The sequence below is a fragment of the Notolepis coatsorum genome (genome assembly GCF_963971535.1).
Source record: "Notolepis coatsorum genome assembly, contig: SCAFFOLD_307, whole genome shotgun sequence".
NCBI lineage: Eukaryota > Metazoa > Chordata > Actinopteri > Aulopiformes > Paralepididae > Notolepis > Notolepis coatsorum.
The window spans coordinates 173612-198660 of NW_028172702.1; the positions used below are offsets into that span (position 1 = coordinate 173612).

At 43.7% G+C, this 25049-nt stretch overlaps 1 protein-coding gene across 1 annotated transcript; it reads right to left on the reverse strand.

The window, feature by feature from the left end:
• Window positions 1–271: 271 nt before the first annotated feature.
• On the reverse strand, window positions 272–23397 carry LOC311247989 (alpha-N-acetylgalactosaminidase-like). The gene is made up of 9 exons (XM_084338958.1): window positions 23277–23397; window positions 12085–12238; window positions 10793–10933; window positions 10282–10493; window positions 9734–9828; window positions 8290–8451; window positions 7192–7389; window positions 5142–5282; window positions 272–2373 (listed from the first exon to the last, which is right to left on the reverse strand). The coding sequence occupies exons 2-9, from the start codon at window positions 12234–12236 to the stop codon at window positions 1921–1923; spliced, it is 1554 nt and encodes a 517-aa protein (XP_084195084.1). The 5' UTR covers window positions 12237–12238; window positions 23277–23397; the 3' UTR covers window positions 272–1920.
• Window positions 23398–25049: the final 1652 nt, after the last annotated feature.

A 25049-nucleotide genomic window follows, 5' to 3' on the forward strand; every position in this document is an offset into this window, starting at 1 on the left:
TTTTTTCTATATTTTCTCCCATCCCAATTTCGTATCATCCAATTCAACCCTCCCCTGTCACGAACGCTGTTTCTTGCCTCCCACAAGCCGGCTGCAATGTGGACTAAGTCATACATAGCACAAGTCCCCTCCGGTACTTGAGGTAACAGCAGTCGCATCTTTTCACCTGCGCAGCTCGATCTCTCAGTGTCGAGGAGTAACGCGTGGGAGGCTCACGCTGCCCCCGACACTTCCTGATTCTACTGCGCAGGCGCACCAACCGACTTGTAGGAGTCGCTTGTTCACAACGTTCGATCCCCACCCTTCAGTTTTCCCTCCCCGTAATACGGCCAATGTGTATTAGTACGGACGACCAGCTAAACTGAAAACAATGTGGAGAGCTGGATTCGAACACGCAAATCCTAGCGTCTCCACACTGGTGGCGAAGCTACAGTAACAGTCTATTGGTCGATCCATCTCCAATATCACGATGGACCGTGCCGCGGTGGCAAAGACCCGAGGGTGGAGAGGATCTTGAATGAATTCCATCATCATATATATATGTTGTGTGTCTGTCCACTATGTTTGTTACTTTGTTATTTCCCCCCCCCCCCTATCTATGTAAAGCGACCTTGGGTCTCTTGAAAGGCGCTATATAAAATGAAGCTATTATTATTATTGTTATTATTATTATTATCATCACATCTGTGCGGGAGCTCACAAATAGACTGTTAGTCTCAGTGAAGTTTCAACGGAGGTCATCTATTCTAACCAACAAATTGAAGTAGAAAGCATTTCGTGACCAATCTTATTTGGAAACATGACACACAAAATAATTTGCTTTTTATTTGAAACAATATCTAATCGCGTTTGGAGGTTGGTGTTTTGCGTCTGCCCCCCCGTGCCAAACAAGCAGGCCAACCTCTTGTTCGCGTGTGAGCCCGTTATAATTACACTACTGTCGCTATTTTACAATGAACTATAATGAATTACGGGTCATACAGAAGTTGAACACTAATGCACGGAAGCTTATTTCCGCCTTGAAACTAATGCAGGACTGAGGAGTGCTTATGCGTAGTAACGATATTCTACCACTGGGCGCGAGGTACGCCAGGTCCGACCTGTGCGTAGATGTAAGCACGGAGTCAAGTTCAAATCGAAATTGATGAATCCCACTCTTTGCTTAGAAATGATCGTACGCACAGGGTAAGCACAGATCTGTGCGTAGAACACGTTGATGAATGAGGGCCCTGGTCCGGGAGTCGAACCCGGGTCGGCCGTGTTGTTGCACCGTAGTGCTGTATGCGGTGCCGCCACTAGGGGGGGCCGCAGCAGTGCACCTTTAAGAGGACGTGTCTCCCTTTACTTTACAGTTAGTGAGTCCACATAATAATCACTATAGGGTTGGGGCAGATCTAATATTTAAAAGGTAATTATTACACATTATTACATGGCGTTTTCACATTCGCCGAAATGCTTGCTTGTGATTGGTCAATAGCCCCCCGACAGCGGTCATTATTTTTCAATAATGACCGCTGTGGGACAATAATGACCGATGTGCGCAGCTGTTCGCAATCAAGCCCACATCAGTGCAGCAAATCAGACACACCTGCCGCGGCTGCACTGACAGCGGAGTGTGTGTAGATTACAGCGGAGCCAGAACAGAGGCTGCCCGCGATAATAATAATCACTTTATTTGGGCTGACAGAGCCACAGAACAACTGCGATTTGTCAAATGAATTAGGTATATTGTTAGTAAGTTAGCCATGTAATAAGCGGGATAATGTATAGCTTTACTCGGTCATTGTCGCAAAATAATTGACCTTCACTGACGTTTAAAACACCTCGCCGAAGCGGCTCGGTATTTTAAACTCTGTGTCGGTCAATTATTTTGCGACAATGACCTCGTAGCTATACATTATCCCTTACTTACACATTCATTCACAACAGAGAAGATGGTTCCACTTTGGCCTCCTGAAGGTGAAGAGCAGGTACCCTGTACTTCTTGCGGGTGTCGGGGTATCTCCCCGTGTCCCGGGGGGTGTCGGGGTATCTCCCCGTGTCCCGGGGGGTGTCGGGGTATCTCCCCGTGTCCCGGGGGGTGTCGGGGTATCTCCCCGTGTCCCGGGGGGTGTCGGGGTATCTCCCCGTGTCCCGGGGGGTGTCGGGGTGTCTCCCCGTGTCCCGGGGGGTGTCGGGGTGTCTCCCCGTGTCCCGGGGGGTGTCGGGGTATCTCCCCGTGTCCCGGGGGGTGTCGGGGTGTCTCCCCGTGTCCCGGGGGGGTGTTGTTGGGTAGACGTACCACATGACGACACCAGAGGGGTTGACGGAGACGGTGAACGGCGTGGCTTGGGTCAGACCGGTCACAGTCTTCCCAGAGAACACGTCGTACGCCTGGAAATGACACGACAACTATTTAAAAACAAGTGGAATCTTGGAACATCAATATATTATATTATGGTCTTAACTCAGGTGGACCCCCACGACATTATTGGGATTTTAAAAACAATAAAGCCATATAATAACAATTCGTGTAAAAATTCTTAGCTTTATCTTTATTTATATAACTTTTAATTACAAGCAATCTAGACTGCATAATACTTTCCATTTACATCTGATCACTTCTATCAATAAAAGTGCTGGTTACTTGTTTTCCCCTACAATTTCAGAGGCCCTGTATGGGCGGGGGTGCGGGGGGGGGGGGTGCACAGTGTGTACTTAATGAAAATGTGTTATTTTTATATATGTTCTTCACATAAAAAGGCCAATGAGGTCTCAGGTCAAAACATTGCACCATTTGTACCATTTCTCTTTTAGTAAAGAGGGTTAATACATTAAATGAATGGCAACATCGTCGGTGAGAAGATGGATGGCCTCTAGACCAGAGGTGGCCAACACGGTGCCCGCGGGCACCTGGACGCCCGCAGGGACCACGTGAGTCATCATGGAGCTATACATTCAAAACATTTATCCAGCTGGGCGGCTACGTGGCGTAGTGGGCAAGGCGCTCACCACAAATGACGGAGACGCTGGGCTTGCCTGTTCGAGCCCAGCGCTCCACATTGCTTTCAGTTTAGCTGGTCGTCCATACTAATACACATTGGCCGTATTAGGGGGTGGGAAACTGATGGGTGGGGATCGGGCGTTGTGGACAGTGACTCCTACAGGTCGGTTGGTGCGCCTGCGCAGTAGAATCAGGAAGTGTCGGGGGCAGCGTGAGCCTCCCACGCGTTACTCCTCGCCACTGAGAGATCGAGCTGCGCAGGTGAAAAGATGCGACTGCTGTTACCTCAAGTACCAGAGGGGACTTGTGCTATGTATGACTTAGTCCACATTGCAGCCGGCTTGTGGGAGGCAAGAAACAGCGTTCGTGACAGGGGAGGGTTGAATTGGATGATACGAAATTGGGATGGGAGAAAATATAGAAAAAAAAAATAAAAAATGGGAGAAAAAGTGGATAAAAAAAAAAAAGTATTCGAATCCAGCTGTGGTGCTTCCGGGTTGGTCGACCGTCCATACTAACACAATTGGCAGTGTTTAGCGGGTGGGAAACCCGGCGAGGGTGGGTCTTGGTCGTTGTAAAAACAGCGACTCCTACAGTTCGGTCGGGGTGCCTGCACAGCAAGGGAAGGATCTGGGAGAGGTAGTGTGACCTTCCACACGTTACACTCCCCCAGTGAGAGTCCGCGCTGCCAGGTGGAAAGAAGCGGTGGGCTGGATACACATGCGTCGGAGGAAGCATGTGATAGTCTCCGCCCTCCCAGACCGACGGTAGGGGGTAGAGTGCGCAACGACCAGGAAGGGGATTGGGAATTGGCATAACGACTAACATTGGGATGGGAGAAAAACGGAAAAAAGAAGGAGGAAAAAGATAATAAAAAAAATAATAATAAAAAAAGACAAAGGTATAATGTTCAGTGCAAACATTCAATCCAGTAATAGTGTGATGTGTCCTACGTCTGGGAGGATGGGGTAATAATTATGAGAATAAAAAGTAGGCCTATGTCAAATCATTAATTAATTAGATTCCGCTACACATTTATATATAATAATGGAAAGTAGAAAAAACTACTCGTTTACAGTTTATTATTGTGCATCTGCCACAAATAATGTCTTAGTTATAAGGTGGTCTGTCACAGAGTTAAAACATTTTCACTATCAATTTATTAAATTAGCCATTGTTTTTGTTTCTGGCCAAACTGGCCATTTGTTTGTTTTACATCTCAAATCAAGAGAGCATAGAAGATGGATAAAACCACTTAATTATATAAACAAGGTAAATTAAGCTATACACCAATCCAGCAGAATCCAACCTGCAAAACCTGCACACAATAGTAAGTAATAATATATACTTTGATTCTTCCAATTATGTTTTTTGAGGGCCCATATTATCCATAGGCCCTACCGGTAGCTCAGACATAATTCCCAATGTAATATCTTTGTGGAAATGTATCAAGCCTCATTTATCAAGCAAAATACACAGCATCAAACTCATTTCCACTTCAAAAGTGTTTATGATGACTCATTAGAAACAGTGTGCATGCATATTTTGTGTTTTAAGTACATGGCACAATAGTTAGTCAACTTTCAACATTTACACATGTGGGGCGGCTATGTGGTGTAGTGGGCAAGGCGCTCGCCATCAACGCTGGAGACGCTGGGTTCGAGTCCAGCTCTCTGCGTTGCTATCAGCTTGGCTGGTCGTTCATACTAACACAATTGGCAGTGTTAGGGGTGGGAAAGCTGATGGGTGGGTCCTGGGCGTTGTGGACAGTGACCCCTACAGTTCGGTCGGGCGCCTGCACAGCGAGGGTAGGATCTGGAGGGAGGTAGTGCGGCCTCCCACACGTTACACTCTCCCGGTGAGAATCTGCGCTGCCAGGCTGGCTGCCGGCTGGCTGCACATGCGTCAGAGGAAAGCATGTGACAGTCTCCGGCCTCCCGGACCAACAGTAGGGGGGAGTGCGCAACAACCAGGAAGGGGGTTGGGAATTGGCATAACGACTAACAGTGGGATGGGAGAAAAATCGGAAAAAGGAGGGGGGAAAAAGATATAAAAAAAATAAAATAAAACTTTACACATGTGGAAATATTGCTAAATATTATATCCCAGTAAGTTCGTAAAATATTACACAGGACTGGCCCTGAGAGATGGTACAGACCTCATAACCTCCAGCTTCATAGTTGAGCTTGGCCAGTGAGGTGTGGTAGAGGTAGGGCATGTCCTGACGATGGCTATGAAAGACCAGAGCACTGGCTGAATGAGACAACGGTCTCCAATACACCTCAATATGACTGCTCTCCTGTGGGACAAGACACACAGAGACATTAAGAGACAACACCTCAATATGACTGCTCTCCTGTGGGACAAGAGACACACAGAGACATTAAGAGACAACACCTCAATATGACTGCTCTCCTGTGGGACAAGAGACACACAGAGACATTAAGAGACAACACCTCAATATGACTGCTCTCCTGTGGGACAACAAGACACACAGAGACATTAAGAGACAACACCTCAATATGACTGCTCTCCTGTGGGACAAGACACACAGAGACATTAAGAGACAACACCTCAATATGACTGCTCTCCTGTGGGACAAGACACACACAGAGACATTAAGAGACAACACCTCAATATGACTGCTCTCCTGTGGGACAAGAGACACACAGAGACATTAAGAGACAACACCTCAATATGACTGCTCTCCTGTGGGACAACAAGACACACAGAGACATTAAGAGACAACACCTCAATATGACTGCTCTCCTGTGGGACAAGACACACAGAGACATTAAGAGACAACACCTCAATATGACTGCTCTCCTGTGGGACAAGACACACAGAGACATTAAGAGACAACACCTCAATATGACTGCTCTCCTGTGGGACAAGACACACAGAGACATTGAGAGACAACACCTCAATATGACTGCTCTCCTGTAGGACAAGACACACAGAGACATTGAGAGACAACACCTCAATATGACTGCTCTCCTGTAGGACAAGACACACAGAGACATTGAGAGACAACACCTCAATATGACTGCTCTCCTGTAGGACAAGAGACACACAGAGACATTAAGAGACAACACCTCAATATGACTGCTCTCCTGTGGGACAAGACACACAGAGACACTGAGAGACAACACCTCAATATGACTGCTCTCCTGTGGGACAAGAGACACAGAGACATTAAGAGACAACACCTCAATATGACTGCTCTCCTGTGGGACAAGAGACACAGAGACATTAAGAGACAACACCTCAATATGACTGCTCTCCTGTGGGACAAGACACACGGAGACACTAAGAGACAACACCTCAATATGACTGCTCTCCTGTGGGACAAGACACACAGAGACATTAAGAAACAACACCTCAATATGACTGCTCTCCTGTGGGACAACAAGACACACAGAGACATTAAGAGACAACACCTCAATATGACTGCTCTCCTGTGGGACAACAAGACACACAGAGACATTAAGAGACAACACCTCAATATGACTGCTCTCCTGTGGGACAAGACACACACAGAGACATTAAGAGACAACACCTCAATATGACTGCTCTCCTGTGGGACAAGAAGACACACAGAGACATTAAGAGACAACACCTCAATATGACTGCTCTCCTGTGGGACAAGAAGACACACAGAGACATTAAGAAATACCAAAGTGATACATCCAGGGGGCGTCCTATTTTTCTACAACGGAGTTCGGCGATTTGAGAATCTGATTGGCCACTGACGTTTCTGTGCATGTGACATGTGTGCCCAATAGCGTGACGAGCTGTGTCTTTGCCCATTTCCGCGTCGAACAGCCTGCAAAGCACCTGCCGTTCTATCGCCTAACCCTAACCATAACCAACTTCGAAAGAGTGCCTAAGCTTAACCGTCGGAATCAGGGCAGGCGTTCTATCGCCCTGCTCTAAGACAAACTCTAACCTTAACCGACTTCGAACGAGCGCCTATAAGCCTAACCAGTGTAGAAACTTGCGGTCCCGCGATTGGGCGTACATGTCACATGACCAGAAATGACACTGGCCAATCAGATCCGCAAATCGCCGAACTCCGTTGTAGAAAAATAACAGGCATCCAGCGGCAGCATGCAAATATTTGGGGGTAAGGTTCTCTCTTATTCAAAGTTTTACAGGTTATACATTCCCCTCCAGTCAGAGACTAACTAACGACGTGGTGGTCACACCTGCAGCAGTCGCCTGCCCTGCGCGCCCCGGGGGTCCTGGTTGATGGAGATGGCCATCTTGTTCTGCAGCACGGCCCTGGCGTCGTTGCTCAGGTCTCGAAGGTCGTTGGACATGATGAGCGGAGCCGCCATGACGGCCCACAGAGCCATCTGAGAGCGGGCCTGGTCGGGGCTGAGGCCGAAGTTTCCTATGATCAGCTGACGGGGGGAGATATAGAGAGCGCTGTGAGACAGAGAGGAACGGTGGTGACGTTGTCGATACGAGAACAAGATATCTCATATCTTGGGAGGAATAGGAGAAAAGATGAGCTAAGAGAAAATAAGAGATGAAGGTGGTTTCGGGGATAGTGGCGCCGACAACTTGATTGGATGAGGCACCGTTTAAAAAGGTCCAATTCGTAATCCAAACATAAACTAACGGGTTGCCCCGTCTATATATCTTTAGCGGTTTGACTGAGCTATTGATACAAGTACTAAGACTAGACAACGGATATAATTTAAATTGTATTAGCTCTAAATAAAAAAAGAAAACTTGCAGGACCATTGTATTTACCATTTACCATTGTAAATAACAACAGTAACATTTGAGCGTTTCCATCTTGAACAGTGTACCAAGGACCTAATTTCCTCTGAGGATTTTCTTTTTATTATTTCAGAACATTTACCAGAGCTTTTTTTTAGGGATGTCCGATATTATCGGCCGATATTGGCATTAAAATGTGATATCGGAAAATATCGGTATCGGTTTAAACATTTTTTTTTTTTTTTTTACATTTCTATAACCTTTATTTACCCAGGCAAGCAAGTAAGAACAAATTCTGATTTTATTTATTGTCAAAAGTATGCATAATATTATGTTAATTCCACAACAAGAGATATGTAATGTTAATTACCTGAAATTATTCAGTTTTTTGGGCGGGGAAACCCTGCATATATCGGTTGATATCGGTATCGGAAATTAAGAGTTGGACAATATCGGTATCTGTAAAAAAGTATCGAATATCGAACATCCCTACTTTTTTTCTTCACTTTTCTGAATTTGAAATGTCTCTCCCAAAAACCACACATAGTGCATCGTTAACAGTTCTACAGACGGACCATGTCGGGGTCGTTCCATCTCCCGGGCCCGGCCGCTGGCTGCAGCTCGTCCTGATGGGTAAAGAACCAGTCAGCGATGTTCTTCACGCTGTCCCACGAGTCCTGGATGTCGTCATAGTTCCTCCACAGATGACAGATGTCGCCCAGCAGAGAGTAATTCACCTGTTTGGAACAAAACAAAGTAAGCTGATATGAAGCAGAACATTTAAAATGGGAACTATTTTGCCATTTATTTTTGTTCACTATTTGGTCAATTTGACACTATTCCTGTGAGTCTATGGAACACATCTGTGAGGTTTTATTTTTTCAATAAAATTCATTGTTTTGTATTTTTAATCAAGTACTTTTTTGGTGCACCACTTAGTTTCTGCCCTCTGCCAGATTCCAAGCTGGTTTTGGCTGCAGGCTCCGCCCATACTCACAATGCAACTTTGAGTGACAGTCACCCACCTGCACTGGCAGATAACTTTAGGGGGGGGGGGGGAGAGAGAGAGCGAGAGCGAGAGAGAGAGAGAAGAGATCCGTCTGTCCCTCTCTCTCTCCCTCACTCTCTCTTTCTCTCTTTTGGGGAAGTGCAAGTGTCTGACAGGGAAACCGCTTCCGCATTATTTCCACTCGCTCCGTTTTTGGTCATTACTTCAATGTTACACTAACTTCCTTGAATTGTTGATTGTGTGGGCGGTGGCTAAAACCCAAGGGGGCGTCATTTTGTTTCCAACGGTGGAGGGGGACACATTTGGGGGCGTGGTCGGTGGTGCGTTGGTGATTTCGTACCTAGTTGCACTGTGTTTTAATGAGCTTGGTCCGGCGAAAATGTTGCATTTCATGGCAATCACACAGACCATCGTTCACACCAAACTTTGAGGGGAGGGGGCAGGGAGCTCAGTGTGTTCCGTCCTATGTATTTGAACACACCTGACGACCAGAGCTATTGTTATGCAAAGACAGGTAGCCAGGTGGGTACTTGGCACGTGCAGCACACAAAAATGTGACTCGTCCCTCGCCAAGTACCCAGAGAGGGAACAAGCAGACGTTTTTTTCCGTGTGGTCCTAGTGCCGCGTCACGTCTCTGTTTATTTTTGGACGGTAAAAAAGTGCAGGGGACAATAACTGCCTTCTGAAAACATGCAGGGGACGTGCGCCCCCCCCCCATTAATTGCGCCCCTGCTACAACCACAGAAGGAGCCGAGGTTACGCAGATCACTATTCTTACACGTCACAGATTGACGTAAATTCAGAATGGCTTGGTTTAGTCGGGGAGGATCTCGTCTCAGCTGAACTGGAGGAATGCGCCCGAATGAGAATTTCACACCCAGTCAGTGTTGGTACTGTACAACCCCACGTCGTTGCTAGAAAACAATGCAAACCACTGGAAAAAAGGCCATTTAATAAGATCAGACCATCAAGCTGCTATTATTCCAGGCTTCAACCCAGAGATACTCACGTTTGGGGGAAGTCCACCTACATAGGCAGGCCAACTGCAGGAGTAGGCTATAGGTCTGCCCGTCGCATTCAACGCCTTGGACATGCGAGGGTAGCCTGTGTGACAGATATATACAGACATACTGCAGTAATTCATCTATTTACATACACAAGATGAAATCCTTTACATTCCTCACCACGTAGAATATATTATGGAACCGTTTTAGAATTCATTGACTTCAATGCACGTTCACGTTTAAAAAAGGTACCATACTTTTTTGTAACATTTAAAAAAAAAATCTTAAAACATTTATTATCGTTTCCTGCCGTCTATGGAACACATTTGTTTTTGTTTTTATTTTTTTCCAAATCTTTTTATTTTGTAGTTTAATCTCGTTTTGAAATGCGTTTCTTCCCCTGAAGTCGACAGGCTGTTGCAGCAGCAGCGTACGCCACATTTCCACATGTATTATTCCCCCGGTCTCACTAAAGTATAATTTACAAACTAGGCAGTGGATTAGATGAGTGGTGTTCCTATAGTTTACCATCTGTTACTATAGAAACTCTTACCCTGCATTTGTTCTATGGGACTCGAGTTACAACCATCAAACTTGAGGTAATCTACATCCCAGCTAGCGAAGGTCTGTGCGTCGAGCTCTATCTTCTCCAGTGTGGTTCCAGGGTAGCCCATACAGGTGCCCGTCCCAATGTCTGCATAGATGCCCAGCTTCAGGCCACGGTTGTGGACATAGCTCGCCAGCTTGGCTATGCCACCTGGAAACCTAGAAAGACAAAGATCACTCATAGTCACAGCTTTCACAAACTATCGTATCTAGAACACAGAGGATATAACATTAAATACTCTTGTGGAATTTAACACTACCAAAAAACGAAACTTGATTACAGTGTTGTTGTTTTTTTTTAACAATATGCAGTCATTTTATGTAGAGACCTGGGTCAGATCTTTGGTAAATTTCTTACATTTTTGGGGGAATTACAAACGGACTTTTAAAGGTTGCATTTCTAAAACAATACAAATAAATGATAGGAAAGTGAAATATCCCTTTAAAAAGAGAGCAACCTGAAGGGATCTGGCTGCAGCCGGCCATCTTTGTCTCTCAGCATGGACATCCAGCAGTCGTCTATGATCACATATTCATATCCCAGTTCCCTCCAGCCGTCCTCCGCCAGTCTGTCAGCCATGTCCCTGAACAGCGCCTCACTGTGGGGACATGGGGGCCAGGCCAGCCCTGTCATTTACACAATACTAGCCACACACAGTATATAGAGGTGATACATAGAGGGATACATAGTATAATTATCATCAGGTAGATTAATCCTTCAATTTATGAAAAACTACCCCTGCTACTGCCAGCGATCCATCATTTCCCTGGAGACGCTGGTCCTGTAAATCAATGGGTAGAGAATGGTACTAACACAGCCAAGGGTAGGGGTTCACTTCCCACTGGGGTCAGTATAACAACATCCCGATAAACCCAATAAAATTATTGATAGCTCCGGAATTTTTGTTTGTTTTTTTAAATGTATATATTTTTTTTACACTTTTATTTTTTACACTTTTTTCTTTTCATGTCAACGTTCACACGCACAATATATGCTTACTTAGGATTTGACTTGATTCAACAACAAAGCAGTCGGAGCAATGGCAAGCCGAAAACGGTCGAAAATGTGGTTATTTGAAGTTTGGATTTTTTTTTTTACAACTGCTGTAGGTAGATTACATTTTTACAGACTAAAGTACCGAAAAAAGGTACCGTTGGGTACCGGTATCGATTCACAGGTACCTGTACCGGTACCGTATCGGTTCAAATGTGAACGGTACCCATCCCTATACTGGCAAAGCACAATACCTGTTGGTTTTTAGTTCACTCATTGTTCAGGGAAACACATTGTTAATGACATTGACGGATTGTGAATTTTGTGATTGACTCAAATTATATTTATTTGGAAAAATAAATATAGTCACTTTATTTTGAAGAGTCAAAACTGTTCTCTTGGCGTTGTTTTGTTCATAGTAGTAACGCTCATGTCATGATAAATCTGGTTAGGTCAACACTACAGGAATATACATAAATAAAAAAAATTATAATACAATAAATATATATATATATATTATATATTGTTTATCGGTATCGACCTTGAGGAGCAGAAAGTTATCGATATCGGGGTCAAAGAATCTATATCGTGCACCCCTAGTTCTGAGCTACAGTTATTCTTTATATATTGGTTTATATCATATTATGTCAACATAACAACACGTATACAATCTGAAACAGGACACACACACACAACACAAGTACAATGTAATCCCATGTTCTGTACAGACTTTAATGTATAATAATTAAGAAGTACCTGATACAGTTCTTGGGGTCTTCTATACAGTTCACATTGCAGCGGAAGCGTTCCCAGGCCATCCATCCCATAGGAGGAGTCCTCAGCAGGCCATTGTCCAGGGCCACAGCACAGCTTAGGGTCAGCAGCAGGTTTACTGCAAACACATTCATGTCTGAGAGGAAAGAACAGTTTATTAAAAGGTGCTATAGAATCTAGATAACATTCAGCCACTAGATAATAATAATAATAAACTTTATTTGTATAGCACCTTTCATACAGAAACTGCAGCTCAAAGTGCTTCACAGCAGAAAAAAATAAATCACAGTTTTTCACATTAGGATCCAACATCCCAACAGGCCACCTTGTTTAGGGTTTGATTTAGTTTTAAATAGACAATAATAAAAAGATAAAATAGACAGAGTAAAATAGTGCAATAGTGCAGTGCAATAAAATTGTAGAATAGAATAGAGTAAAATATATATATATATATTTTACAGTGCAATAAAATAGTTCTGGATTACTGTTCAACAGTTCAAAGTCGTCTTTACCTTCTCTGTTTGGTATCCACAGTTTAAAACTTGACAGTCTTCCCTCCTGTTTTATACCCACTTTGACCCTTTGAACCTCCCCCCCAGGGCAAACCTCCCTCTCAGGGTGCAGTTCCCTCTCTCAGGGTGCAGTTCTAGGCCTGGGTCCTACACAGTTTCAAAGCCTGACAGTCTCTTGTTTGATACCCACACAGTTTAATACCCGACAGTTCAGAACCTGTAATAAAAAGCAATAGACAGTAAAATAATAAAGTGCAATAAAATAGTAGAATAGAATAGATAGTAAAATTATGCAAAGTAAGATAGTGCTACAGTACAATCAACAGCTGAGTGTATTAGAAGGCTATGGTGAAGAGGTATGTTTTTAGCTTATTTTTGAAAATATTAAGAGATCTAGCTTCCCTAATGTCTATAGGTATTAGGTAGTGTGTTCCATAACTTTGGTGGATAGTTGGCAAAGGCTGCATCCCCGATTTCCCTTAGACTGTGGCTTGGAACCTTCAATAGACCAGTAGTAGATGATCGCAATGTTCTAGGAGGCACATAGTTGACTAGAGAATTTGCAATGTAGCTTGGTCCTGTTCCATTTAGTGCTTTATATATAAAGAGGAGGGCCTTGAAATCAATTCTAAATGTTACCGGAAGCCAGTGTAGGTTAGCTAATACTGGACTGATGTGGTCTCTCCTCTTGGTTCTAGTTAGTAGCATAGCTGCCGAGTTTTTAATGAGTTGGAGTCGTTCTGTGTTTTTTTTTTGGGAGGCCAGTGAGGAGTGCAATTACAGTAGTCAAGTCGGCTTGAGATAAAGACATGGATCAGTTTTTCAGCGTCTTTTTGATTTATAAACGGCTGTACCTTAGCCGTATGTTTCTAAGGTGGAAAAATGATGTTTTTGTCACCTTGTTGATGTGTGATTTAAAGCTTAGGTCAGAGTCTATTATAACACCAAGACTTGTAACTTCGGGTTTGATCCAAGGAGTAAGTTGCCCCATATTGCTCTGTAACATTTCTCTTTTTGTTATAGGACAGACTAGTAGGATTTCAGTTTTGCCCTCATTTAATTTTAGGAAGTTGTTCGTCATCCATTTGTTTATTGCTAAGAGACAGTTTATAGCTAAGAGACAGTTTATAGCTGTGTGATCATTTGATTCAGCGTAGATGTACAATTGTGTGTCATCTGCGTAACTATGGAAACATACATTGTGTTTTCTAATGATGTCTCCGAGTGGCAGCATGTATAGTGAGAATAATAATGGACCAAGGCAGCTCCCCTGTGGAACTCCGAAGTAGGTGTCATGTTTCTCAGAAGAATGATCTCCAAGCCTGACGTAATATTTTCTCCCTTTGATATATGTTCTGAACCAGTTTAATACATATAGTCAGAAAGACCAACTAACTTTTCTAGGTGATTTATTAGGATATCATGTAGGGCTGGGCGATATGGAAAAAAATCATATCGCGATAACGATATGATAATTTTATTTTATTTCTCGATATCGATAATTATCGAATTGTTATAAGTATAAAAAAAAAAAAAAAAAAAAAAAATTTAAACAACATATGTATGTTTATTTTGCAGCAATTCTTTGTCATTGCCGCCATCTTTAGTGTTACATCCCCTCACACTCCAGTTCTCAGGCTGCAGCTGGTTTAAAAGCTAAAGTAAACCGGCTTCTCTGCTGGCTGTGGCTCCAGTTTATTATTTATGCTAGTTTATTTTCGATCTTTTGGCGCTTTTTTGGTGGACAAACCACTGCACATGTGCACTGTGACTCGTGACTGGAGTCTAGTTCTGCTAGCACACATAGCCTACTGTGTACAGACGGTTTCAAAATGTATTTTAAATTAGAAAGCAAACAAAATAAATGGACAAGAGAAAAATAAATCTGAATTTGGTCAGTATTGTCATTTGGACAAGCAAAGCCATTATTTTAAGTTGCAGGCAAGAAAGACAAGTCTGTCCACTGTCTCTGGTTTTAAAACTGCCCTGTTGCAGGTTAAAAAAAAATTATAAAAAAAAAAAAAAAAAAACGATTTTTCGATTTTTTTTTTATTTCGATATTCGATATCGATTATTAAAATATATCGCGATATTTATCGTTATCGTTATATCGCCCAGCCCTAATATCATGGTCGATCGTGTCAAACGCTGCGCTTAGATCTAATAGGACGAGAATTGAGACTTTGTTTGCATCAGAGTTTATTCTGAGGTCACTAATTATTTTTGTAAGAGCAGTTTCAGTGCTATGGTGCGTTCTGAAGCCTGATTGAAATTCCTCCATCATGTTGTTTTCTTTGAAAAGGGAGTTTATTTGTATTGAGATTTTTTTTTTAAGTATCTTGCTGATGAATTGGAGCCGGAGGTTGGATATTGGCCTATAGTTGGTTAATACATTACTGTCTAGTTTGGGTTTCTTTAGTAAGGGTCTTACGACAGCTGTTGTGAATGCGTCTGGGAAAATACCTGTCAGAAGCGATGTATTTATAATATTTAGGACATGACTTGCAGCAATACTCTTGAATATTCGCTTAAAAAATGCTGTGGGTATAGGGTCAATACAGGAAGTGAAAGAGTTACATTCCATGACAGTTTTGTAAAGCTCAGTAGATGTAATGCAAGCAAATTTTCCTATGGTTACTTTTTCTAGATGTCGCACTAGAGCACCAGCATGTCATTTATCCAATAAGGTGCATTCCATGTGGGGAAATGGAAAGTATAGGGAGGGGATACCTGCACACATGTAAACAACAACAATAATTTTGGACCTGCATTTTTAAATGTATTATACATTAATGAATCAATAAAAGCAATACCTTTATTACACACCTTTCTAAAAGCTCTGTGGATGTATTATAAAAAAAATAATTACATATACAATTGTTATCTATAGCACCTTTAAAAGTTAATTGTTGAGAGGATAGTGTAGCAACTGCGTAGGATTAAGATAACAGAGGTTCAACACGGTCCACAGATAAAAGCCCCGCCTACCACACTGTATTCATACTGTACCTACCGATATCCAACCCATAGGTTTATCCACATACTCGACTATGCTTGCACCTCATGGTACCAAAGCACCTCAAAGGCGCTAAAAACAAAATTATACAAACATCTCAAAACAAACTGGTCAGACTACTGCTTGACCTTACCCCCAGAACCCACCTCACCCCTGCCCACTTTGACAACCTAGGATGGCTTAGAGTAGACGACAGAGTACAGCAACTTGCAATGGGCCTGGTCTACAAGATACACTACACGACCAAGGTACCCATGTACATGTCAAAATACTTCCCAAAGGTCAGTGAATACCACGATCACAACACCAGAGGGAGCTCCACAAATCATGTTAAACCCAGATTCGGCTCAAACGAGGGACTAAACACGTTTCGCAATTATGCCACATCAATGTGGAACGCCCTACCCACAGCTGTAAAGGAATGTGAATCACTACCCACTGGGCCACTTTCAAAAACACTCTCAAAGAACACCTACGGGAGACTGCAATTCGAAACTGGCCCCTGTAAATGTCCTAACCCAACCCCCTCCAATGTACAGTAAATTACCAAGTATGGTTGTCAATATTCCAATGTACAGTTTTGCTTGTATAGTTGTACAGTGTTCCCCACCCCACCCCGCCTACCCAACCCCCCCCCCTACTCAACCACCTCCAATGTACAGTTCCACCCCACCCCACCTACCCAACCTCCTCCAATGTACAGTTTCTACGTCAAATGTATATACTCTTTTTTTTAAACTCTTTTTGTATCACAAACAGTACTGTGTTTGTAAATCTGGTATGTGTATAGATGTAGCAGTACTGTCTATCTGTATGTCATCACTGGCCTCCCAAAAAAAACACAGAACGACTCCAACTCATTCAAAACTCGGCAGCTAGGCTACTAACTAGAACCAAGAGGAGAGACCACATCAGTCCAGTATTAGCTAACCTACACTGGCTTCCGTAACATTTAGAATTGATTTCAAGGTCCTCCTCCTTATATATAAAGCACTAAATGGAACAGGACCAAGCTACATTGCAAATTCTCTAGTCAACTATGTGCCTCCTAGAACATTGCAATCATCTACTACTGGTCTATTGAAGGTTCCAAGCCACAGTCTAAGGGAAATCGGGGATGCAGCCTTTGCAAACTATGCACCAAAGTTATGGAACACACTACCTATGGACATTAGGGAAGCTAGATCTCTTAATAAATAAGCTAAAAACGTACCTCTTCACCATAGCCTTCTAATACACTCCGCTGTTGATTGTACTGTAGCACTATCTTACTTTGTATAATTTTACTATCTATTCTATTCTACTATTTTATTGCACTTTATTATTTTACTGTCTATTGCTTTTTATTACAGGCTCAAAACTGTCAGGTATTAAACTGTGTGGGTATCAAACAAGAGACTGTCAGGCTTTAAAACTGTGTAGGACCTGGCGTAGCGGAGATTGCGTTCGTCACCAACCCCGAAGCTGTGAGCTGGATTCGCCTGTTCGAATCCAGCTCACAGCTCCGGGGTTGTCACCAGCTTGGCTGGCCGTTCACACTAGGGTGGGAGAAGCTGGCGGGGTGGGTCCGGGTCGTTGTAAACAGCGACTCCTACAGTTCGGTCGGGGCGCCTGCTAAGCGCGGATAGGACCTGAGTGGGATAGTGTGATCCTTCCACACTCTACGCCCTCTCAGGGAGGATCCGCGCTGCCAGGTGAAAAGAAGCGGTTGATTGGCTGGACGTGTGTCGGAGGAAGCACGTGATAGCCTCCACTCTCCCAGATGATCTGACTGTGGGGGGTAAGTGCGCAGCGACCAGGAAGGGATTGGGAATTGGCATACGACTAACATACGGCTGCCTTTCTGTTCGCTCCGTCGAGACTGTGCTTACTTTTGTTAATATTTATAGTTTTAAGAGTTTTGTCTGTACCAACAGTAGGTGCATTTAATGTGTATGACCGTCAGTCACTTATAGACATCGGATTACGGGAAACTTACCGATTGGATTACTCACTGGACCAGCTTTCCGAACCGCAACAATGGCCTGAGGAGATTCTCAGGAAAATGGGACCAGAGCCTGATCCCAGGAACAAAGGAACCAGACGGCGTGGGAAGAGAGCTGGGATCCGTAACAGGCTGAGATCCAGACGCCACCGAACACCATTACCCAGTATATTGCTAGCCAATGTACAATCAATTGACAATAAACTGGACGATATCCGAGCAAGGATTCAATACCAAAGAGACGTTAGAGATTGTAACGTTCTCTGCTTCACCGAGACGTGGCTGTCGCCGGACGTCCCAGATCACGCAATTCAACCAGCCGAACACTTCTTCATCCACCGCAAGGATCGTACAGCAGAGTCCGGCAAACAACGTGGAGGAGGTATCGCCTTCATGTTTAACAACAATTGGAGCGATCCAACTAACGTGAAGGAATTATCCAACCACTGCTGCCCAGACCTGGAATATATAACCATCAAGTGTCGTCCTTTCTTCCTCCCGAGGGAGTTAACGGCGATCGTCCTGATCGGAGTGTATATTCCACCGCAAGCGAGTAACAACGTCGCGCTCTCCAGACTCCACGACGAGGTAAATAGAATACAAGCGGCGAACGTTAACGCCGCCATTTTAGTGCTGGGTGATTTCAATAGCGCCAATCTGAGAAAGGTATTACCTGACTTCTATCAGCATGTGACTTGCAACACCAGAGGCGGTAACATCCTAGATCACTGTTACACGCAATTTAAAGGTGGCTACAAGGCTCATTCTGATAGTGGCTTTGGTAAATCAGATCACGCGTCCATTTTTCTTTCACCAAAGTACAAACAGAGAATCAAAAGTACTCCTGTAGTCTCGCGAGAGGTGCAGAAATGGGATTTGACGTCAGAGGAGACGCTCCAGGCTGCGTTTGACTGCACAGACTGGAACGTGTTCCGCGACACAGATAACATTAATGTCTACACGGAGGCAGTGCTGGACTATGTTTGTACTTTGGTGGAAGAAACAATCCCCACTACCAAAATGAGAGTTTACCCAAATCAAAAACCCTGGGTAGACAAATCCGTCCGTGAAGCTCTGAGAGAGCGCACCAAAGCATACAACGACGGCCTAGTGGCAGGCAACATGAATGACCACAAGGTGGTGCGACACAACGTAAGGAGGACAGTGACAGAGGCCAAACGGCGCTACAGGGATAAAATTGAACTCCAGTTTGAACAAGCTGACTCTAGAGCTATGTGGCAGGGGCTCAAAACGATGACAGACTACAAAGGCGCCTCCCTCAAACTGAACAGTGACATCTCCTTAGCAAATGACCTCAATACCTTCTATGCGAGGTTTGATGCTGGTAATAACAACACCAGCCCACAAGCCACGGCAATGGGGGGGGGGGGGTCGGCTGCTGATGGAGACGCAGTGTTCAGGGTAACAGAGCATGAGGTTTTTACATTACACATGGGCAAAACAGAGTCCATTCTCTTCGGTTCAAATAACAAACTCAGCAAGACCGACGGCTTCTCAGTTACAGTGGGTGACAATATTGTCACAAGGAAAGATGAAATTACCTACCTGGGTTCCATCCTAGAGGCTAATCTCTCCTGTGACAAAATGGCATCCAATGTAATAAAAAAAGTCAACCAACGAACTCGATTCTTGTACCGGATCTCCTCTCTGGTAAACAAGAACACCCTGAAGACTCTGGCAGGAGCACTCATTCAGGGGTACTACGACTATGCTTGCACCTCATGGTACCAAAGCACCTCAAAGGCGCTAAAAACAAAATTACAAACATCTCAAAACAAACTGGTCAGACTACTGCTTGACCTTACTCCTAGAACCCACCTCACCCCTGCCCACTTTGACAACCTAGGATGGCTTAGAGTAGACGACAGAGTACAACAACTTGCAATGGGCCTGGTCTACAAGATACACTACACGACCAAGGTACCCATGTACATGTCAAAATACTTCCCAAAGGTCAGTGAATACCACGATCACAACACCAGAGGGAGCTCCACAAATCATGTTAAACCCAGATTCGGCTCAAATAAGGGACTAAACACGTTTCGCAATTATGCCACATCAATGTGGAACGCCCTACCCAAAGCTGTAAAGGAATGTGGATCACTACCCACTTTCAAAACCTCTCTCAAGGGACACCTACGGGAGACTGCAATTCAACACTGGCCCCTGTAAATATCCTAACCCAACCCCCTCCAATGTACAGTCATTTACCTAGTATGGTTTTGTCAATAGTTCAATGTACAATTGTGTTTGTTTGTACAGTGTCTCCCCCCCCCCCCCCTCAATGTACAGTGTTACTTGTTTATACAGTGTGCCCCCCGCCCCCCCCCCCCCCCCCAACCACCTCCAATGTAAATTACCCAGTATGGTTGTCAATATCCCAATGTACCCAACCCCCCCCACCCAACCTCCTCCAATGTACAGTTTCTACGTCAAATGTATATACTCCCTTTTCTTGACTCCTTCTGTATCACAAAAAGTACTGTATTTGCAAATCTGGTATGTCATAAATGTATAGATGTAGCAGTACTGACTATCTGTATGTCATGTATGTCATATATGTCTATATGAATTGAAAATGGGGGACCCTGATGGAAACAAGACAAACGTCTTTCTCAGGTCTGCATCCCCTTAACAATTGTATGTATTGAGCCGTACTGTATTGTACCCATTCTGCAATCTGTTAAATAAAGTTTTCATTCATTCATTCATTCATTCATTCAGGTGAGGCGGACCTTTAAAAAAGTGAATATCAGGAAGGCAGCAGGTCCGGACGGCATCCCCGGCCGCGTCCTAAAAGTCTGTGCCGACCAACTGGCCCCAGTATTCACTGACATATTTAACCTGTCCTTAGAACAGGCTGTCATCCCCACCTGCCTGAAGAAGTCCACTATTATCCCTGTACCCAAAAAATCCAAGCCTGCTTGCCTCAACGACTACCGCCCTGTAGCTCTCACCTCCATAGCCATGAAGTGCTTTGAGAAGCTAGTAAAGGGCTACATCTGCTCCTCCCTCCCCATCAACATGGACCCCCTGCAATTTGCATACCGCCCCAACAGGTCCACGGAGGACGCCATAGCCCATGTGCTGCACACAGCAGCATCACACCTGGACAAGAGGCAGGGGAACTATGTGAGAATGCTATTCATCGACTACAGCTCGGCATTCAATACCATAGTCCCCTCCATACTCATAGCCAAGCTCAGGGACCTGGGCTTGAACTATGACCTCTGCCAGTGGGTCTTGGACTTCCTGACTGGCAGACCCCAGGTGGTGAGAGCAGGCAACTGCACCTCCTCATCCATCACCCTCAACATAGGGGCCCCCCAGGGCTGTGTTCTGAGTCCCCTCCTCTACTCCCTGTACACACACGACTGTGTGGCTCAGCGGAGTAGCAATACAATCATCAAATTTGCTGACGACACAGTGGTGGTGGGCCTGATCTCTGCCAACGACGAGAGGGCCTACCTGGAAGAGGTCAAGGTCCTGGCGGGATGGTGCCAGGAAAACAGCCTCTCCCTGAACGTCAGCAAAACAAAGGAGATGATTGTGGACTTCAGGAGGTCGGGGGTCAGGGACTACAGCCCCCTCAGCATCGACGGGGCACCGGTTGAGAGAGTCAACAGCTTTAAGTACCTCGGAGCCTACATATCCGAGGACTTGACATGGACCACACACATTGACAGTGTTGTGAAGAAGGCACGACAACGCCTCTACTTCCTCAGGCGCCTAAGGAAGTTCCAAGTCAGTCAGAAGATCCTTAAGAACTTCTACTCATGTACAATAGAGAGCATCTTGACTGGCAACATCACCTCCTGGTTTGGGAATAGCACTGCACAAGACCGAAGCAGACTACAAAGAGTGACACGTTCAGCCGAACGCACAATTGGAGGGGGGCTCCCCACCCTCCAGAACATTTACAACAAGCGTTGCAAGGGCAAGGCTAAGAGAATCATTAAAGACTCCAGTCACCCGAACAACTGCCTCTTTGAACTGCTGCGGTCAGGCAAGCGATACCGGAGTCTCAAGGCGAGCACAGAAAGACTCAGAAGAAGCTTCTATCCCCAGGCCATCAGGCTGCTAAACGAACAATGAACACTACACAACAACAACCACCAAAACGCACATAGCACACACATCCACACGCACACACTCACTTTAAACAAACACACTGTAGCACCCACTCCACACACTTTATAGCACACACCCACTTTAAACAAACACACTGTAGCACCCACTCCCCACACTTTATATTTATATTTATTGATGAAGGATTGCACTACAACTCGTACACCTTACTGTAAATTGTACCTAAATTGTACCTCATCCCATTTCTGCTTTGCACTATATAGTACTGTACATTAGTACACTGCATAGTATTGTATATTATATGGTAACTCAGAACATTGTACATATGTCTATACCGAACACTGTGACCTCATTTTCTTCTTCTAAATTACATGCTATACTATGTTATTTGATGTTATTTGATACTATCTTGTCTTAGCACAGTCTCCGGAGCGAAACAGTAAGAAGCATTTTGTATGAAAGTATTCTGTACTTCTGTATGACAACTATTAAAGAAACTTGAAACTTGAAACATTGGGATGGGAGAAAATCAGAGGAAAATGGAGGGGGAAAAAGATCAATAAATTTAAAAAAAAACTGTGTAGGACTCACTGGCCTAGAACTGCACCCTGACTGAGAGGGGGAACTGCGCCCTGAGAGGGAGGTTTGCCCTGGGTGGGAGGTTCAAAGGGTCAAACAGAGAAGGTAAAGACGACTTTGAACTGTTGAACAGCAATCCAGAACTATTTTATTGCACTGTAAAATATATATATATTTTACTCTATTCTATTCTAATGTCAAGTTAGACCGCGCTCTCAAGATACGACACTGGGTGCTGAAATCCCATTAAGTATTATATAAAAGAAGCAGTGAAGCCAGACCAGCACTCTCAGGTTCAAAATTTAATGGCAGCCTGAAACAAACATGTTTCGGAAATATGTATTCCTTCTTCAGTGTTATAGCTTGCCAAACTCTATTCTATTCTACAATTTTATTGCACTGCACTATTGCACTATTTTACTCTGTCTATTTTATCTTTTTATTGTTTATTTAAAACTGAATCAAACCATAAACTAGGTGGCCTGTTGGGATGTTGGATCCTAATGTGAAAAACTGTGATTTCATATGTCTGCACTTTATGTGCTCATTTTATGCCTGTCTTTTTTCTGTTGTGAAGCACTTTGAGCTGCAGTTTCTGTATGAAAGGTGCTACAAATAAAGTTTATTATTATTATTATTATTATTATTATTATTATTATTATTATTATTATTATTATTATTATTATTATTATTATTATTATCTAGTAGTGGCTGAATGTTATCTATGTCATATGTCCTGATGAATTGAAAATGGGGGCCCCGGGTGTAAACAAGACGAACGTCTTTCTCTGGTCTGCATCAATTGTATGTACTGTACATTCTGCAATCTGTTAATAAAGTTTTCGATCAATCAATCAATCAATCTTATATATATAACCACATTCATTCATGTTCTCCCCCGCGCTCTCTCCCATGATGAGCTCAATGTAACGCGGAAGTGCAGACAGTGGTCTATAAATCTGTATGTTCTCACCTGTTCACCCGCAGGCCGCCCGCAGCTGAAGTGCAGACATCCAGATTGTAATAAATGTTCGTAATCAATGTCCCTGCCTTCCCCAAGCAGTAATAGTATCGATCTGTCTCTTCCTGATAAGGTAACCCGGAAGTGTCTTCGAGAATTTCTCGAAGACACTCTGACGTCACGAGACCGCCGCCATCTTGGTATGGATGGGGGAAACAAACGGATTTCTACTGATCACGTATGCGTTGAGCTCCGTTTTTATTACATGTTTTATCACATTCTTGTTCATTTCATAACCTTTTCATATAATTTGTTTTGAAAATATTGAGACCAACATGGCATTTCACTATTTCGAAAGCCTTTCTGGTGATTCTAAGTGCATGTTTCTTTCCCCCAAAGACAGAAAGTAAAAAAGACAGGAAGTTGACTTCGAGACGTCTGCTACATCTATACATTTATTTATACCAGATTTACAAATACAGTACTGTTTGTGATACAAAAAGCGTCTAAAAACAGTATATACATTTGACGTAGAAACTGTACATTGATTAATTACCTCGGATGTCAGAATAATCAGCAATGTATTGCATTGTTAGCTAGCTAACGTTTGATAATTATATTGGTTGATGTATATTTCCTCAGATAGCTTGTATAGTTTTAATATAGCCTATATAGGCTTAAATATAACTGGCACCAACGTCTGAGGTAACCCGGTGTTGTCATGTGACTGTTCTGTGTCACGTGATAACAAGACATGGTAGTCTTCATAGTTCATATCATATCTATGGTTCATGCTATCTGATCTGAGCCATACAGCAGGTGTTTTCTTTCTGTTCTTTTCGTAATCTATTTTGAGTGATGTTTGTATGCTTTAAATGTGTTTAATAAAAAAATATTATATTATATTAAATATAATATATTTAATTGTCTCTGTAATACAGTATGTTTATATCATTTGAACTGTAGAACTACATGCATTCTTTCTTGCTCACTTCTGACTATACATTTTCATTGTAGGCTCACTTTTTTGTTATTGATTTATCTATTTGGAATTTTCAGAGCACTCAGTCACCTTATTATTTGCATAAAATGTATTTATTGTTTTCATGTCCCCCTGACCCACATTGTGTAGGCATTTCACTAGAGGTCTCAATGACACTTTGACGTGAATGGACATGTGGTGGGCTGTTGCAGGGATCAAACCTGTGACCCTGTGATTACAGATCCGTCTGTCTGACCACCAGACGACCCTGCTGGACCCGGCAGTCTGAATCAGTAACTCACTGTCCTGGGAGCTTTAGGAAACACATTTTAATGACACCACCATGGTCACCAGCACAGTCTCAATAAGGTACAATATGTGGGGCATGCCTGTCTTGATAGTGTAGTATACTACTATAATAGTCTGTGTGTGTATATATATATATATATAACGGATGGTATCGTGAAGCGCAGTCAAGAAGGGCTGGGGTGAGTAGCGGTGCTATGGGTTAAACTCACTCTCACAACCTCAAAAAAAAAAGACGCATAGACCCATTACTCAGAAGTGAATTCACCTCTTGGTATAGCGGTCTGTGTTGCTGCCCGCGGTGTCTATATTTTCTACAGCGGAGTTCGGCGATTTGCGAATCTGATTGGCCACTGACGTTTCTGGTCATGTGACATGTGCGCCCAATAGCCTGACGAGCTGTGTCTTTGCCCATTTCCGCGTCGAACAGCCTGCAAAGCACCTGGCGTTCTATCGCCTAACCCTAACCCTAACCCTAACCTTAACCAACTTCGAAA

Bases quoted from the DNA above. Each gene is read 5' to 3' on its own strand.
- LOC311247989 (XM_084338958.1), bottom strand. From the start codon at position 12,236: ATGAATGTGTTTGCAGTAAACCTGCTGCTGACCCTAAGCTGTGCTGTG. The intron at 7,390-8,289 runs GTCCGTCTGTAG...TCCCCCCGTCAG, and splicing joins GATGGAACGACCCCGACATG to CTGATCATAGGAAACTTCGG. The intron at 5,283-7,191 runs GTGTGACCACCA...CTTGTCCCACAG, and splicing joins AGGGCAGGCGACTGCTGCAG to GAGAGCAGTCATATTGAGGT.